This window comes from Amblyomma mixtum, chromosome 2 (genome assembly GCF_055824585.1).
Source record: "Amblyomma mixtum isolate Tamu chromosome 2, ASM5582458v1, whole genome shotgun sequence".
Lineage (NCBI taxonomy): Eukaryota > Metazoa > Arthropoda > Arachnida > Ixodida > Ixodidae > Amblyomma > Amblyomma mixtum.
In genome coordinates this window covers 115,696,645-115,714,151 of record NC_143013.1, presented here as the reverse complement: position 1 = coordinate 115,714,151, position 17,507 = coordinate 115,696,645, and the positions used below count along the sequence as shown (strand labels likewise).

The window sequence follows — 17,507 nt, the reverse complement described above, 5'->3', positions numbered from 1 at the left end:
TATAATTCTCCTTGTCTAGGACGCTGGAGAGTGTTCGCAGAAAGGCGTCGAATCAGACGGATTCCTCCCAAACGCATCTCCAGTCTCTCCAGCATTTAAGGTTCACAGACAATTCTGTACTTAATTACCATCTTAACTACACGTGAGTGACACAAGCAACAACACCGCGCTAAAGGTTTTCGCCTCACCGCACTTTAGTTCAACAAAATGCCCCCCTGAATTTTTTATGCCTCAGTGAGGGAGTGCTTTCGAAGAAGCTGCTCGGTTCAACTGGCTTCTTTGCTTGCTATGACGACTACACTTCCGGTCGTGTCAGTTGCAAAGGGTGGATCCACTCAACATGAAGGGGCGGCGTGGAAAGAAACTTCGCCATTTCATGAAACTGAAATAGCTACAACAAGGTACCCATGTGGGCTAGTTGGTGTACATCAGACATAACTTCACCAGCGAAAGAACGAGACACGAGGAGAAAAACACAGGACAACGCTGGTCCTGTGTTCTTCTCCTCGTGTCTCGTTCTTTCGCTGGTGAAGTTATGTCTGAAATAGCTACTGTGGGAATTCCTGGAGTCGCGCAGGAGAATATTTATTTCAAAATTAGCCGATCATATACTTCGGTAAGTAATTATTCGCGGAATATCTGGAGAAAAAAAAACGTCACCAATAGAAATTCCCAAGTTTCAGACAAACTCCAAACGAGGCAATTTCCTGTAGGACAGATGCATTCAGACTTCTTTCTACGCGAGGAGAGGAAGAGAGAGAGAGTGGAAGCAAGTTTGTGTTGACAGGGAATTCGACTCCACCGGCCTGGACTCCCGGCAGAGTTGGCTGGACACAGGAAATTTGTTCCGTCAGGCGCGTCACTTTCAGAGCAAGCACACATGCCGCACGCATTTTTATTTTCTTGCAGACTGTTTTGAGTATTTTCTTAGCGCTCTGAACATTTCTGCAGCTTCAAATACTAGACGGGAAACTTTAGCTCCGCCTTAAGGTTATGACGCGATGGCGTAATGAGCTAATGCCCATATATGCGGAATTTGTCACCCTCTACTCTACATTTACAGGTCGTTCAGAATCAGAATGAGAATTTTTTATTAGTCAATCATTTGATCAATATACAATGATATACAGAAGGAGGTCCCATAGTCAAATGACTGAACGGGGACCTCCTGCTCATAATAACATTGGGTTAAGTAAACAATGCGCAGCATTTTAAAAATGAAATATGATACCGAATTAAGACACGATACATACCTTTGTAGACAAAGAACACAAACTCCGAAGAAAAAGAAAAAAAGAAGAAAAATAAAGAAATAAAAAGAAACTAATGGTCAACTGTCCGCTGTCAAGATTGGTTTTAAGGTCGGTTTAAAAGTAAATACTGAACTTGAGTTTTTAATATTCGGAGGTAAGGTGTTCCATAATGAAATCGACGAATGCTGAACAGTCTGCTTGCCATAGTTAGTACGAACTTTTGGTAGGAGGAAATTGTTGTTAGAAGCAAACCGGGTAGTGTTGGAATTCGTGAGTGTGGAAGATAAAAACTGAACTGTTGGTAATTGGTCGTTGATGATTCTGAAGAACAATATACCTAAATGAGATTTGATGAGCTCTGAAACAATTAGGATATTCATATGGCGTAAAGATCTGGCATTAGTAATACACGGTCTGGATGTAATAATTCTTATAGCTTTGTTCTGGATTACCTGAGTTGATGCAAGGTGAGAGCTGTAAGTATTACCCCAGCATGTTAAGGCATAAGTGATGTGACTATGTATAAATGAGTGATATAATGCGATCAATGTGTTAAAGCTAAAGTAGGGTCGCGCTTTCGGAGTCCTCATACCGCTCCTGGCGCAGTGGTGCAGCGGTTAAACGATACGTCACTGCTCCGGCAGGCGGCTGTTTCAAACAGAGTCACCGGTGGGGCTTGAGCGTGGGGCCCAAGTTGCTCTTCCCGAGGTAGCTCTCGCGATCAGCCATTAATTTAACTGTCAACGGTGAGCAGTTTGATTTCAGTCCGGTAGGCAGGTCATGATGGCGCCAGATGGTCACGTGACCTCGGTGACCACCTGTCACCTTGACCTACCCGGGTTGGCACTGTGGGGATTTTTCGCTTACGCCACCGCTGACGACGACGACGCCAGGTGTTCCGCTTAACGGAATCCTTAACGCAACTGCATTTAGACGTTTGCCTTGAGGCTTCCCTGAGACGCTCTACTTGATTCGAAACTCGCTGCAGCAGCTTTCTGCCAGCTGCATCTGGTACATGAGCATGAATTAGAGCAATAAATTGAAAAGTGACCAGTTGTAAAACGATTAAATTAACACTTTCGAAATTATAGGATATCGCGGCGCGAATACTGTCAACATGAAATTCGATTTCTTTTTGGGAGCGATGAGAACAGTACTAGATTTAACCCTTCGGCCGATGCTCGAAATTCTAGCAACTTTCTAACTGTTTCCTAAATATGCGCCGTTGGGGGAAAAATTAAAGATTGCGGGAGGCAACCGCGGTAAGTGCTAGATCGTTTTGATCCTTGCATAAGAAGTTGTAAACATTTTAAGGTGCATGAAATACTGGACAAGTTGATTTTGCAAGATTGTAAAATAGCTCCGGAAACAACGCATACAGGGAAGTATATAACAGCTATATCTTAACAGTAGTGATCTCCGGGCCGGTAACGTGGACATAGAGAGAAATTCTGGACAAGGGCTTTTTTAAACGCGCAGTTCTTTATGATCGCGATTTTTTTTCATATATCGTAAAATTCCACTTTAACGATCAATATATCCGCAGAGTTCCCCTTCGCATGCTTTCCTGTACTATCGTCAAAACGTTCTCAGTTCGTTTTATATGGAACTCGAGGCGAGCGACGGACTTTAAATGACAGATTTTGTTACGCATCCGAAAAATGGGTCATTTTCCTAAAGATTACCTTGCAATATTGCGCAGTTGCCTCAAAATTAATATTCATGAAGAAGAATCCTGGACTTAGACTTACGGGAAATGTTGGCTTAAATTGAGGACAACGCAGCGAGCTATGGAAAGGAAAATAATTCGTTAAGATACAGGAAGAGAGCACTGTGGGTCAGGGAAAAAAAGCAACAGACATAAGCTATAGTCTACGAGTCACTTCTTTCATTTCCAGTCGTGCCCGGACAAACTAGGGCACCCAACACATTGATAACCAAATTTGTGCAGTTTGTAGTGTGTATCCTTCCATAATTGACGCAGATGAAACTAGTAAAACCACTTGTAAATTCAAAAAGAAAATGAAGATGCTCTTTATTCGTACTACTGACCCATCAAATACTTGTGATGTGTAGTGCTTGGAGCGATAGTCTTATTGCTGTCATATTTTCTTTTGTGTTGCGAAATGTAGCGTTGATGGTTTCTTTCCTTTCTCTCTGTAATGTCATGTGCCTTGATTAACTTTCAACTAGTGTGGAAATTGAACTGAAGAGTTTGTTGAGTTTTAATGAATGTAACCACCCTTCTGCCTTTGATGTGTGACCCGGGATGAGGCCTCGTCAGGAAGAATGCCAGCAGCTTCTTCCTTTTGTCTCATCTCCTAGGCATATACTGTGCATACAAGTTCATGTCTGAATAAATGATTGATTGATGCCATCCTAGCCGAAATCAAGAAAAAAAAAACATGGGCTTGGGCAGGGCATGTAGCGCGAGGGGAAGCTAACCGACGGTCGTTAAATGTAACTGAGTGAATGACAAGAGTAGGCAAGCGTAGCAGCGGGCGGAAGAACGTTACCTGGGCGGATATGATTTGGAAGTTTGAGGGAGCAAGGTGGCCGCAACTGGCACAGTACAGGGTTAATTGAGAAGAGAGATGCATTTGTCCTGCAGTGGATGTAGTCAGGATGGTTATGGTGATTATTATAACAGCGGAACTGCACTGGCACGAAGAAGATAATAAAAGATTCAACACAGCGCTGAATAACTGATTTCTATTGCCTCGTTACTAGTATAAATACGAGCCCGTAAATGTAGAAGACCATGAAAAACATGCCAAGCACAACCGACCATGACATACCCAGACGCACCGAATACCGTGAAAGTAACAAAAAGGAAAACCTCCAGAAGCAAAAATCAACAGCCGAGATTCTTTGTCTGGGATAAGAACAGATGGAACGCTTATGCAACTCTCATTGAACTTCTTGATCTCTATGGCCTGGATAATCTCTCTAGTCGGGAAATTTTTAAAATTTTTGCTATAATTGTTGGTACTTTTGAAACACAAGGACGCATGGCCAGATGCGACAAAATGATACCTAAATTCTGGGACATTCTTGAAATTATTCCTGAGCCTGCAATTTAAGCAAAAAGGGGTTTGACCAACATGAAAGTTGTCATAGACAGATGAATCGGACACGCCAGGTTGTCCTCGCATGTTACAAACTTTTTTCGTGCATTTTTGAGAAGACGAGGGAAAAGTTTCCTGTTTTTCCGCTTTTAAAGTCTTTTTTTTTACTTGCCCGGTGTGCACTGCGTGCGGGTACGTCATGGTAGGTTGTGCTTGGCCTTCTTTCTTTTTCTGTTTTTTTTTTCGGATTTGCTAGCTTGTAGTACACGCGTGAAATGCCAATAAACATGAAATGTTAGTTAGCGTTGTGTTGAGGGGTTTCTTCTGCTTTGTGTCCGTGCGCCGTTTTGCCAACATTTTGAATTCTTGATCCTATTATAGAAAACATTCTGTGAACTTGGGAGATTTACTCTTTTGGTGACGTCTCCTGCTCTCCTCACGGTTAGGTGCCCCGCCCGAGTAGGAGATCGAAGCACGGTCAAGCACTGAAACCTCCGAATTAATGGACGTGCAGGGTGCCGATATCATTTTTAATTGTTTAGACTGCTTTCTTGCAGCTGCCGCTTTTTTTTTAACTTCTAATGCCGTGGGCCATCATGAGGGCGCTTAGATGGCGTTAGTGACCTTCTGACCGAATAAAGAATATTGAAAAATGCAGCTGGCTTTGGCGAGCGAAGATGTCTAAAAACTCGTACTGTTACGCGCGCTACGTTTGTATAGTGCTCTAGCCTGTTGCAAGCGCCAGCACCAGACGGGGCATTCTTTGTGATTAAATAGGGCGGGATCAAAGGAGGCAAGTTCTGCCTCCTCGAGCTTCAGTCCTGTCAACTCCGAAATTAATATTTTTTTTCCCCAGTTTCACTCACAATCAGAAAAAAAGAACATTAAAAGAAATCGATTGCATTATGCGTACTGTGACGTGCTACTTCTTGATGCTCTCAAATTCTTCAATCCAGCCTTCACCGCGGGATAGCTTAAAGTAGCAGAAACTTCAGCAGTTTAACTGGAAACACTGACACTCCTGCAAATGACCTAATTTAGTGATGATCACACTTTTCTGATTTTCTGAAAATATCTGCATACGTGAAGATGCTTGATGGATACAAATTATAGCACAGCCAAACAGATGAAATTCGTATATCCAATTGACCCGTTTCATTTTGCATCAGTGTAAATTCGCGAAAAGACACATTCCGACATTGCAGTGTTATGACGCAGTAGTTCCTAAATGCAGGTGATTTTGTGAGACGCGACACGTACGTAGGATGTCTCCAGTGGTTCGCAGTTACCGAGAATTTTTGAGAGCAAAATATTCTTGGTTTTTGGGTGAATTCCTGGACAGCGACGCTGGGAGGCATGCTACATTTCGGAGCGTCGGTAGCTTATTCGGGGCAGAGTCTGTGTGTGTTCCACCACGTACCACAGGCTCGGACGATGGCGCATTGTTTCCAACAATGACTACAATGACTGACAATGACCAATGAGCTACAATGACTGATCGTAAAGCGCACCAGAGTTGAAATCATTGTTGGCACACAGAGCAGCAGAGCGGTAAATTCCTCTCCGCCTAGCGCTGATAAATCCCGTGAGCAGCATCCATTTCTCACCAGGAGTTTATCTTTTGAATAGAAAACAATTAGGTGCCAGAAAGGTTTTTAGAAAGCTGGGCGCGGTCACTATTTCGACTAGAAAAAAAAGCCATCACTCACCAGACCCGGAGATGCGCGTCCAACGCGCGCTAGTGTCTAGCAGTCCGTGCCGTCGGAGCTGGAATTCGAGCGCGGACGAGCTTCGGCGCGCGCACGAATGCGCGGCGTCGGCGGCCGAGACGGAAAGCCGTCGCACCAGATCCATCAACAAGCGCGCGCGAGACGAGGAGGCGTCTCACTCTCCGGTCTTCACTCAGCCGCGAAGCAAATCACAGCTACAGTCAGCTACCGCCGGCGATTCAACCCGTCATGTTCCGATCCTCCTCAGCGGCGTGGAACGGCCAGCACACTGCGCGGAGCGGAGCTAAGTCTCCGTGCACAGCGCCGGGAAGATCGGGCTACACTGCGCAACAGCCGAGTCATGCGGAGACTCCTTGAGCCGGGGTTTGACAGGGAGCGAGGCCTGGCGGAGTCCCCCACGCCCTGCCGAGTAACCTTGACCCGGGCCGGAGCGACGAAAGACGGCGCCCCAGAAAACAACAACTCGGTCGGCTGGTTGTTGTATAAGCCGGAGTGGCGCGCAGATCTGAGCTCCGGGGATCGACTCAAGCCGCGGGCCCGGAGCCGCGTGAAAGGAAGGGAGCGAAAGAAGCGGAGAGGGAGGGGGAAGACGAAAAAAAAGGGAGCTGGGAGGGAAAGCGGAAAACCTGACGTCACGGGGGCACACGCAACGTCGGGTCGAACATAGACCCTGGCTCGGCCACGGGCGCTCCGCGCTTCGTGTACTACGCGGCGTAACTATTCGCGAATAGGAACGCCCCCGCGATCGACGTCACGACCTCGAGGCGGCGTTGAGAGGACGGGACGCGTGTGCGATAGAGCACGTTGACGGGCGGCAACGTTGAAGGCGGTCTTTTCTTCCCGGACGGCCGCTGTTGTTGCATTCGTTGTTTACAAAATGGCTCCAAGAGCCCATTGGTGCCACGGTGCACATCGATGCGAAATCGATGGAAAGCAGAATTTTTTCTCGTACTTGGATGGGACCGACCGTTATTGAAATGAGAATGAATATGGCCACCGTAGTGTTGGCCGTGAATGAAAGTGGATCGAAGGCTGGAGCACCTCTGACGTCACGGGAAGAAACGAGCTTCGGGCTAGTGGAATTCCCGAGGCGCTCGCATCGGATGAGAGGAGAAAAACGAACTGCGTGATCCACTATATTTGAATATGAAAAGCCTCAAACACCCCAGCGTTTAGCCTTGCCAACTTAGCGACCGAGTCCTCGCACCTTCTGGCTCGTTCCCAAGACGAAGGAGCTTCTGAACGGTCAGCGAAGCAGTGCGGTCTAGGTGTTGTAAACAACCAACGTCACTTTTCTGCGACGGCGTGAGTGCCGGAACTGTTTCCCCGCCGATGGGGCAACATAGAAAACTTTCGAGGCCTCTGGAAATAGGGCATCCCATGCTTACACCAGTTGTAAACTTGTTTAAACGAGTGGAGGCACCACGTTTTCAGTCTCTATTTTTGTTTGAAAAAAAAAAAATTCTCCTGCTTCCGCGTTTTTATTTTCTGTCTTGTCAAACCAGATAACCTGTCGCACTACTCTTTCAATTTACTTTTTTCCCCTCATATCGGTGCATGGGAAATTTGAAAAGACAGAAACGGAGACGAAATGCTATAATGTGGTTGAAATAATTTATTTTTTTTTTCGCCAGGCCCTTCGCTTTCTGTTTCAATAGGCTGTGACGTCAGAAGAGAACACATAGACACATTACGCGTGCTCAGAGAACGGCGGGACATTATTGGTTTTTGAGGAAAGGAAACGGCGCAGTATCTGTCTCACATATCTCAGTGGACACCTGAACTGCGCCGGGACAATCGCTGTTCCCTTGTCTCTTGCCGATCGCAGCACCCCCACAAGTCACGAGCGGCTGCAGACAGCGATCACACAACAGTCCTCGAAAGTAGTGCCTCACCCTGGACATATGTAATGGGACGGCCCCACTGCGCTGCTGTCCCAGGCACGACAACACGGCACGCGAAGTTCTGACTCTCGCGGAATGATCTTCCGTTGACCATGTGGCTGCCAGCTGTTAGTCTGCAAAAGCACGCGATTAGTTTACAGAGAGGATACAACAGCGTCTTCACAACAAAAGTAAAAAATATCACATAACTAGAACATAACATGTTCACTACGGGGGCCACTTGCAGCCAGCCAGTTCCCGCCAAGCGCGCTACACACCTCCCTGGGAACGGGACACAAAAACTGCAAGGAACTAAAGTGCTGAGAGGTGAAAGCCGAGGACACCATGCCGTGACCACTTCCGGTGGATGTGACGTCACATCGTTCCCGTGGCTACATCGATACCCAAATCATGCATCTTTAAGTCTTAATGAAGGATCTTAAGTCTTAATTACGCTTAATTACACATTTTTTCATCTAATTTGACAGAAATTCGGCGTTTTCCCGACCACTCTGTGACAATTTGCATAATGCCGTGACGACGTCCGGTGAATGTGACGTCACACCGTTCCCTGGGCTATATCGACGTCCGTGCTATTTGGACATCTTTGTCTATCATTAATTAACTGAATAATATACAGTCATCAAACCTGCCTTCTAGGTTCATTTTTTCCTCCTCTATCTGAAGGAACCATTGGCTTTCCTGTATCTTTTTTTAGTTCCCGAGTTAAAAGCATGTGACACTCTCTGCTAACGGACGACAGTATGAGCCATTAAAGGCTTTAGCCTCAATATTGAAAGATGCATGCTTCAGAACAGCACAGAGCGTCGCCACTTCGGAGCTTCGTAATCCCACCGTCATCACCTCAGCTTGTGACGTAGCCCTCAAAACCGCGTTCTTTTGTCTGCTAGACGACTGACACCCCCACCCCCCCATAGCCGCTCTAGGTGTCAAGGATGTGATAGTTTTCTGCAAAAGCTAAGTCAGTGAAGCTGTTCTGCCCGGCGCTGGTTATGCAAGGTTATCAACCAGGGCATATGATGAAACTTCGGTCAACTCTAACTTGTAGCAGAGGATAAGCGCGTAATTGTAAACAGCTAAAGCATGCCGAAAAAGATATTACCCACATGCTAACGAAAAAAGCTAGTTTGTGCAAAGTATCTGACTGGTTTATTTGGCAGCGCGACAAATCAAAACTATTATCGCTATGCAAATCATCTACTGCCAGCGTCAGCTCAGTGGAGCCGTATTCGAACGCCGTGCGCAACAGCGGCGCCTGCCTTGCTCCTCACTCTCCCGTTACTATGGCACCGGTTTATGGCATGCGAATATTATATTCGGGTGCGTTTTTACGGTAGGAGGCAGTTGGACTCCTGGTGCTCCGGTAACTGTAACACGGTACACTACAAGCTCAAGGTATCTGATATCAAATCATAGAACAGCAGCGAGGAAAGGCTTTCCGACCGCAGAAGATAGGATGAGTTGTTTTGTTCATGTACCATCAAGTGGAACGCCAAAAGGATAACGAAAAACTAAAAAAATAAAGATAAAAATATTGCCTGCTTGCCGGGAAATAGAGTTAAGGGTCGGGAACGTTTTGACGTAGCATACTTTAAATCGTGGAAGTGTAAACCACATGCTTCTACGACGAGTCTCCCTAAGCTGCGATCTCGTTTTGCTGTTCCTGTTACAGTTGCGTTGTCCTGATTTCATTTGGCGCCGATAGTCTTCGATTGTTCATTATCTTTTTGTCGACAAAACTACATCAAAGAATGTAATCACAGAATGAGTTTGTGTGCATGTGTAAGTGGCTCCACTAAGCAAGAACCGGAAAGTACACGGGCCGGTCGACAAGCCCGAAACGGGCCACTACCTCTACCTCGTGCGGATGGGAGAGAGTGAAAAGTACCCCGAGGCGAGAGACAGATATTTAAGGAACCTTTAGCTTCTGCTCTTGATTTCAACTTGGGCTATGTCCCCCATTTCCCCCCCCCCCCCCTGTTTTTCAGCCCTCTCATACAGTGTGCAGCCTTTTCTTTATTGATTTCGTTTGTGTTCTTTTGATTTGTAACATAACAAAGTCCATTAAATAGAGAGAGATATAAATATAAAACTTTCATGACCCGCAAGCATCTGCACCTAAGCGGCAACGGTAGCTGCGGCAAAATGAGATAATCTCACTTCCCCTGTATCCCCATGCCGTACGTGAGTAGTTTTCGGTGCACCTTTGGAAGTAATCTGGTTGGTGTAGTCGGCGAGGAAACACCTTGCGGGAAAAGCGAGGGGGTGATTCGTCGTTAAGCCTATTTTTCATCGCATGGGAGACTGCAGACTATTCTGGTTTTTAAAAGTGATATGAAAGGCAGAAACAAAAATTGAAAACAAAATTACGCTTATTTCATTTCATGTCGTTTATTGGTTTCTTAAAGATCCGAAGGCATGCAATAAAATGGGACAGGCGGCCAGCAGGTTGAGGTGGTTGGAAAACATTGCGTAAATTGTGAAATCCGGCGGTAGCTAACTTAAACATTGTCATTAAAAAAAAAAAAAACCCTGCTCTTTTCGCCCCTTCGTTCATCTCTGCCTTCATGGAATGGCGCAGGTGTCTACTCTCCTGTAACACTGGTATTGAGCATTTGCTATCTCTATAACTACTTATAATTACTGCGCAGACGCGCACTCTCTTTGGCTTCAGCAAAGTGAGGATGCTCTTGCCTCAAATCTGAAGCGTCAGCTTGTCGTTGTGAGGAAAAAGAACGTCTGCGTTATTTAGCATTGACATCCATTCGAACATATTGCAATGGGCAGCAACACGTGAGAAAGGCGGTCGTTCAGCTTGCTGCGGTCATTTCCCTCAAGACCAAGCACTACGCTTCACCGAGAGTAGGTGTCCTGCTGAAATTCAAGAGAGCGCCTGTGTCTCACAATACAGCTTTCGCCACAGATGCTCCTAGCACTCATTTAGAATCCGTGTTGGCCATGCAATGTACCGTCTTTGCCTAAGTTAATGTAACCAGACTGCATGGTTTACGTCTCACTCGTATAGTGGGGCTTTTAGGGCTTACCTAAAGACGGAAAGTCCTTGAAAGATGAAGACAAGGGCCCTGCTTGCTTAAAGGGATCATTACTCCTTTAATATGAACTCGTTCGAGCTCCCTTCAACCAAGGTCGTCTTTATCTCAACAAAAGATGAGCATTGTGTCACACGAGAGTGATCGATGAATGTGAGTTTAAACAAGTTTCTAGTGAAAAGAGATAGGTTATCTCCCCAGAAGGGTCACAAAAGTACTCTTCTAGAAAGTGGGCTTGAAATCGGAGTGAGAAAATATTCCCCACTTTCACTACCTTCGCTTTTACCAGCAAATTATAATAGCTTTTAGTGCATAACAAAGTATTCGAGCGCTGGATAATATGACTCACATCAGCGACTCCCCTAAATTCACAAGCCACGGCTGGGGGTTCCACGGGGGGGGGGGGGGGGGGGGGGGGGGCGCACGCCCAATGACTCAGCGAGTAGTTTCACTACAGAAGCGTAGCAGTCGCCTGGGCATTGATGGGAAGTTAATTTGGAGCAGTTACGAGGAGAAAAAGCTATGCGAAGGGATAGGATGCAATTGTTAAGGCGCCACGCGCGGATGGCATGCGAAGACATGGATGTAGGTACGATAAAATATTGACACCCTGACTCTAAAGTAGAGGTCAGCATCGTCTCTTTACGCATGCATACGCTAACTTACAGCGGTAGGAGCTTACAATAATGAATTCAAAAGACAAATGGTCTGCTGTTTTCAATTACGGCTGCTGGCGAGGTGTCTGAGTAGTTTTCTCATATTTGCGTCGAGTGTTTAGTTGGTAGCCCTATCGTAAGCAGTCGATCCGCGGATGTTCATAAAATTACGTTCACAGAAATAACAGAATGCGCTAGCTATGTCATCTTGTATTGTAAGAGCTTTTTCTCTGGTGCTGTTAATTCAGCATGTAAAAACTGTGGCATTTTTTTAAATGCACTGGCCATTTTGTTCCAATACACGTGAAGTATTCTTGGACAAAAATTTCGAATATTAGAATATTGTAAGCTCCTATTATAAAAAGGTAATGGTCCATTCTTCAGATTCGCAGCAAATTTTTTTTTTTCATGTTTTTCCATCGCTCGCATTTAAGGCTGCATAGAAAACCAATGGGGAACGTTTTTAACCATTGCAAAAACGTAAATAGGGAAATAATGCAAGCATGCCGAGAGGATATCTGCGGATATAATGATTGATATTGCGAAATCTTGCAATATATGAAAACAAAATTGCGTTGATATACTATTTTTCGTTGAAAAAACTGCAGAGAATGTCTGCTGATATAGAAGCAGTGCGAAAGCGCGGATTTTTGCGACGTAGAAGACGACGATGAGCGGGCAGTGCCGCTGGACGGAGCGCTCGTGAGGACATCATCATCATCATCATCGTCGTACTAGGTGGACAGGAAACGCTACAACGGACGATTTTCCTCGGGGTTGGTACCCATCAGATTAGTGCCTGCGTACTAAAATGTTTTTGCCCAGAATTTCTTGCTATGAAAGAGGCACCAGACAATGGAACTGGCTTGCCGCCAACCATGTGGCTCTATTTCAGCGCGGCAAAAGAACTTTTTGGGCAGGCTGCCTGTCGATGATCGCTCACTTGCTTGGTTTGGTTTATGGGGTTTAACGTCCGAAAGCGACTCATGCTACGAGGGACGCCGAAATGAAGGGCTCCGGAAATTTCGACCACCTGGGGTTCTTTAAAGTGCACTCACATCGCACAGTACACGGGCCTCTAGAATTTTGCCTCCATCGAAATTCAGCCGCCGCGGCCGGGATCGAACCCGCGTCTTTGGAGTCATCAGCCGAGCGCCGTAACCACTCAGCCACCGCGGCGGGGTTTCACTTACTTGTTCTCGAGAGTGTATGCTACTGGGATGAAGCGATAGAATGGGTGGGACACATTTTCAATTCTTGTTTTCGAAGCGAGCTGCACCATTATGCCATAAACCACAAGAAAACTAAACTTTCATCACAGTCGCAGGACTGAGCGCGTTTCTACCCTCCCTTTATTAGTTAAGCTGTTTCGAAAATCTGCAAAAAAATCATGTGCTTCTTTCGGCACACTGCCTAATCAGGCACCCAAAATTCTATTCTGCTGTTTTACGAGCTTGCACTGTTGTAAAGAAAAATGTGTGTCGAATCGATGCAACATTTGTCTGCTGAAAACAAGCTATGTACGTACAGGCGCGGCCATAAGTAAACGGAGCACACTATTGCGTTCGAAGTGCAATCATGCTTTCTCAATTGGTAATGAAGAACGGTTGTTTGTCTAAAAGAAAGCCCACCAACATCCTCTACCAGCATGCGCGTACCACTGCAGAAAATTTCAATTCGGTGACGCGTGAAAAATATTCGAAGGCAGTTGAGTGCTCCGTTTACTTTTGTCCGCGCCTTACATACATAGGTGAAACAATTTGCAATTCAAGTCACGTTCTTCACTGTTTCTGGGAACAATTATGAATTTAAAGATTTTTGCACGCCCACATCGAGCCATGATGACCAGATCGTTGAAACCTTCTACGAAGACATGGAATTGGCGATGACCAAAGTTAAATCACAGTACACTATACTGATGGGCGACTTCATTGTGAAGGTAGGCAAGAAGCAAGCTGGAGACCAGGCGGTAGGTGACTATGGCATACAGGGTCTGTTCTGAAAGTAGTAGGACTGGTTTTTTCCTGGGCGAACGGGCGGACGAGAGGTGGTCTGCGAGGATCGTTGAAGGGGGATATTGGGAATGCTGGGGAAAATGGGCAGTCGGCTCTCGGCCGTTGAAGAGAGGAGGTCGCTTGTACTGTGAACCCCTGTCGAAACGTCTCGTCACGCAGAATCATCGAGCGTTTAATGGATCATCGATACGCGATCAAATTTTGAGTAAATCTTGGTAAAGCGGGCAAAGAGACTCACAACACGATTAAGGAGGCCTACGGTGACGCTTCCATGGGTAGATCAGATGTTTTTTAAGTGGCACATGCTGTTCCGAGAAGGTAAGGAAAGAGTGGAGGAAGACGACCGCTCCGGACGCCCTTCGACCAGCAAGACCAACGAAAATGTGTAGCGAGTGAAACATTTACTTAACAGTGATCGTAGAATGAGTATCAGAATGATTGCTGATGACTTGAGCATTCCTCAAACCCAAGTTTTTGAGATCGTGACAGAAAACTTATCCATGAGGAAAGCGTGCGCGAAATTGGTGCCGGGAGCGTTGTCAGTGGAGGAAAAGGCCAACCGGTAGGGTCTTCTTCATCATGTGAATGAGGACCTCGATTTTTTGCCCAGCACAAGGCGGCAACGATGCCTCAGCCCCCCTGCAGCCTCGGCTTGGCCCCGCCAGACTTTTTTCTATTCCCGAGAATAAAATCGACGCTCAAGGGGGAACATCACGGGTCGGTAGAGGCGGTTCAACAGGCCGTGACAAGGGAGCTAAACAGCATTCCGGTCCAGGCGTTCCTGGAGGCGTACTAAAACTGTAAAACTCATTGGCAGCAGCGTGTAGGTGCGGAAGGGTACTACCTTGAAAAATTGTAATCGTTTGTACTATTCTCTTGAATAAATTTTGTTTAAAAAAGTGAGTCCTACTACTTTCAGAACAGACCATGTATGTTCTAGGAATAGCAGGGGAGAGTTATTAGTAGAGTTCGCAGATAGAAATAATTTCCGAATCATGAGTACCTTCTTCCGCAAACGAGCGACAGGAAGTGGACGTGGAAGATCCCCAATGGTGAGACTAAAAATGAAATAGACTTCATAATGTGCGCTCAGCCTGGCATCGTAGAGCATGTGGAGGTCCTCGGAAAGGTCCGTTGCAGCGACCACAGAATGGTAAGGTCTCGCATTAGCTTAGATTTGAAAAGGGAGCGCAGGAAATTAGTGAAGCGGAAATCTATTAACGAGTTAGCATTAAGAGGGAAGGTAGAGGAATTCAGAATGTCGCTGCAAAACAGATTTTCCGCTTTAACTGAAGATGACGACCATAATGTTGAAACAATGAACAATTGTCTCACAGATATCATAACGGAGTGCGCCGTAGAAGTAGGCGGTAGGATGGTTCGACAGGATACCGGGAAGCTATCTCAGGAGACTAAGGATCTCATTAAGAAACGGCAAAGCATGAGTACGTCTAACTCCATAGATAAAAGAGAGCTAGTACAGCTGTCGAAGTTAACAAATAAGCGCAAGGTAGCCGACATCAGGAAGTTTAACATGGAGAAAATCAAGCATGCTCTAAAGAGCGGAGGTAGCCTAAAAGCAGCGAAGAGCATAAGTAAAAACGAGATGGATGCGATAAGAGACAAAGAGGGCAATTTCATTAGCAATATGGATAAGATAGTTAAAGTAGCCGAAGAATTTTACACAAATCTCTACAAGTAGCGATTGCAATCAGAATGTTACTGAGAGAGGCAGTGGAACAAATCAATGGGACGTCCCGCCAGTAACGAAGGAGGAAGTAAAGAAAGCCTTGGGAGCAATGCAGAGAGGGAAAGCAGCTGGTGAGGATCAGATAACAGCAGATTTGTTGAAGGATGGAGGAGAGATTGTGCTCGAAAAACTAGCCACCCTGTATACGCAATGCCTTGTGACGTCGAGCGTATCTAGAGCTTGGAAAAACGCTAACATTATCTTAATTCTTAAGAGAGGAGACGCCAAGGACTTGAAGAATTACAGACCGATCAGCTTACTGTCTGTTGCCTACAAGGTATTTACTAAGGTAATCGCTAATAGGGTCAGGTCAACCTTAGACTTCAATCAACCAAATGACCAGGCAGGCTTTTGTAAAGGATACTCGACAATGGACCATATGCACGCAATGAATAAGGTGATAGAGAAATGCGCAGAATATAACCAGCCCCTATATATAGCGTTCATTGATTACGAGAAAGCATTCGACTCAGTAGAAACCTCAGCAGTCATGCAGGCATTGCGGAATCAGGGTGTAGAAGAACGTTATGTGAAAATATTGGAAGATATTTATAACGATTGCACAGATACCATAGTTCTCCATAAAGTCAGCAATGAAATTCCAATAAGAAAAGGTGTCAGGCAGGGAGACACGATCTCGCCTATGCTATTTACTGCCTGTTTGCAGGAGGCATTCCGGGGCCTGAAATGGGAACAGTTGGGGATAAGAGTTAATGGAGAATACCTAAGTAATTTGCGATTCGCTGATGACATTGCCTTGCTAAGTCACTCAGGACATGAACTGCAAAGCATGATCAATGAATTGGACAGGCAGAGCAGAATGGTGGGGCTAAAAATTAACATGCAGAAAACCAAAGTAATGTTCAACAGCCTAGCAAGGGAACAGCAGTTCGCAGTTGGTAGCCAGGTGCTGGAAGTAGTAGGAGAATGTGTCTGTTTAGGGCAGGTAGTGACAGCTGATCCAGATCATGAGATGGAAATAACTAGAAGAATAAGAATGGGGTGGAGCGCATATGGCAGGTTATCTCAGATCATGAATGGCAGTTTACCAATATCCCTCAAGAGAAAAGTATACAACAGGTGTATCTTACCGGTACTCACCTATGGGGCAGAAACGTGGAGGCTAACAAAGAGGGTTCAGCTTAAAATAAGGACAACGCAGCGAGCTATGGAAAGAAAAATGATAGGTGTAACGTTAAGAGATCGGAAGTGGGCGAAGTGGGTAAGAGAACAAACACGCGTTAATGATATCCTAGTTGAAATCAAGAGGAAGAAGTGGGCTTGGGCAGGGCATGTAATGCGAAGGCAAGATAAGCGCTGGTCCTTAGGGTAACGGAGTGGATTCCAAGAGAAGGCAAACGTAGCAGGGGGCGGCAGAAAGTTAGGTGGGCGGATGAGATTAAGAAATTTGCGGGAATATTTTGGCCGCGGCTGGCGCAGGACAGGGTTAATTGGAGAGACATGGGAGAGGCCTTTGCCCTGCAGTGGGCGTAGTCAGTCTGATGATGATGATGATGAAAAACAGTACCTCTATCTTTTCTACGAGAAAAGCTAGAGTCATACACAAAAATGTTTCTTCTATACCTTGCTTTTAGATCATTTCAGAGACGCAATGAATGTCATTTCCGGCAATGCGAGATGACGAGCTTAACAACCTTTCAGGCAGTACCTCCTCGTACCATGGGATTGTGGACAATGAAGCCTTGATGCCAGCTGACATTAAACTGGAAGCCCAGGGGCAGCTACTCTGATCAGCCAAAATCTCAACGGAATAGGAAACGTGTATCTGAGCAGGAGAAATTCCAGGAGGCAATTCCGGAGCATCAGAAACAACTTATTCTCGTTCTTGACGCCTTAAAACATGAACGGGCACATAAACAGAGCCAGGTAAATGCACCTGATTAAGTGATAGGCGTCCTTCGAGATTTCCTAAATTGTTCTTAAGGTATTGCTTTCACTTTCTAGCGCTTAGACTCATTCAGTGCTTTCCAAACTGCTGAAGATATTGAAGAGCTGCAGCTCAGACTTCATTCCAATTTTCAACTTGCATGTCGGATGTATGCGACGGATTCAGAGCCTTG

The 17,507-nt window shown here is 45.7% G+C and overlaps 1 protein-coding gene across 2 annotated transcripts in view; it reads right to left on the bottom strand.

Moving 5' to 3' along the window:
• LOC149360661 (prestin-like) overlaps positions 1-6,542 on the bottom strand; it is a 282,903-nt gene extending 276,361 nt beyond the window's left edge. For both annotated transcript variants that reach the window (XM_089572439.1, XM_089572440.1), the window contains exon 1: positions 6,031-6,542. In XM_089572439.1, the coding sequence (XP_089428565.1) occupies positions 6,031-6,175 (145 nt within the window). In that variant the 5' untranslated portion in view covers positions 6,176-6,542. The remainder of the gene's footprint in view (positions 1-6,030) is intronic.
• Between the last annotated feature and the right edge of the window lie 10,965 nt (positions 6,543-17,507).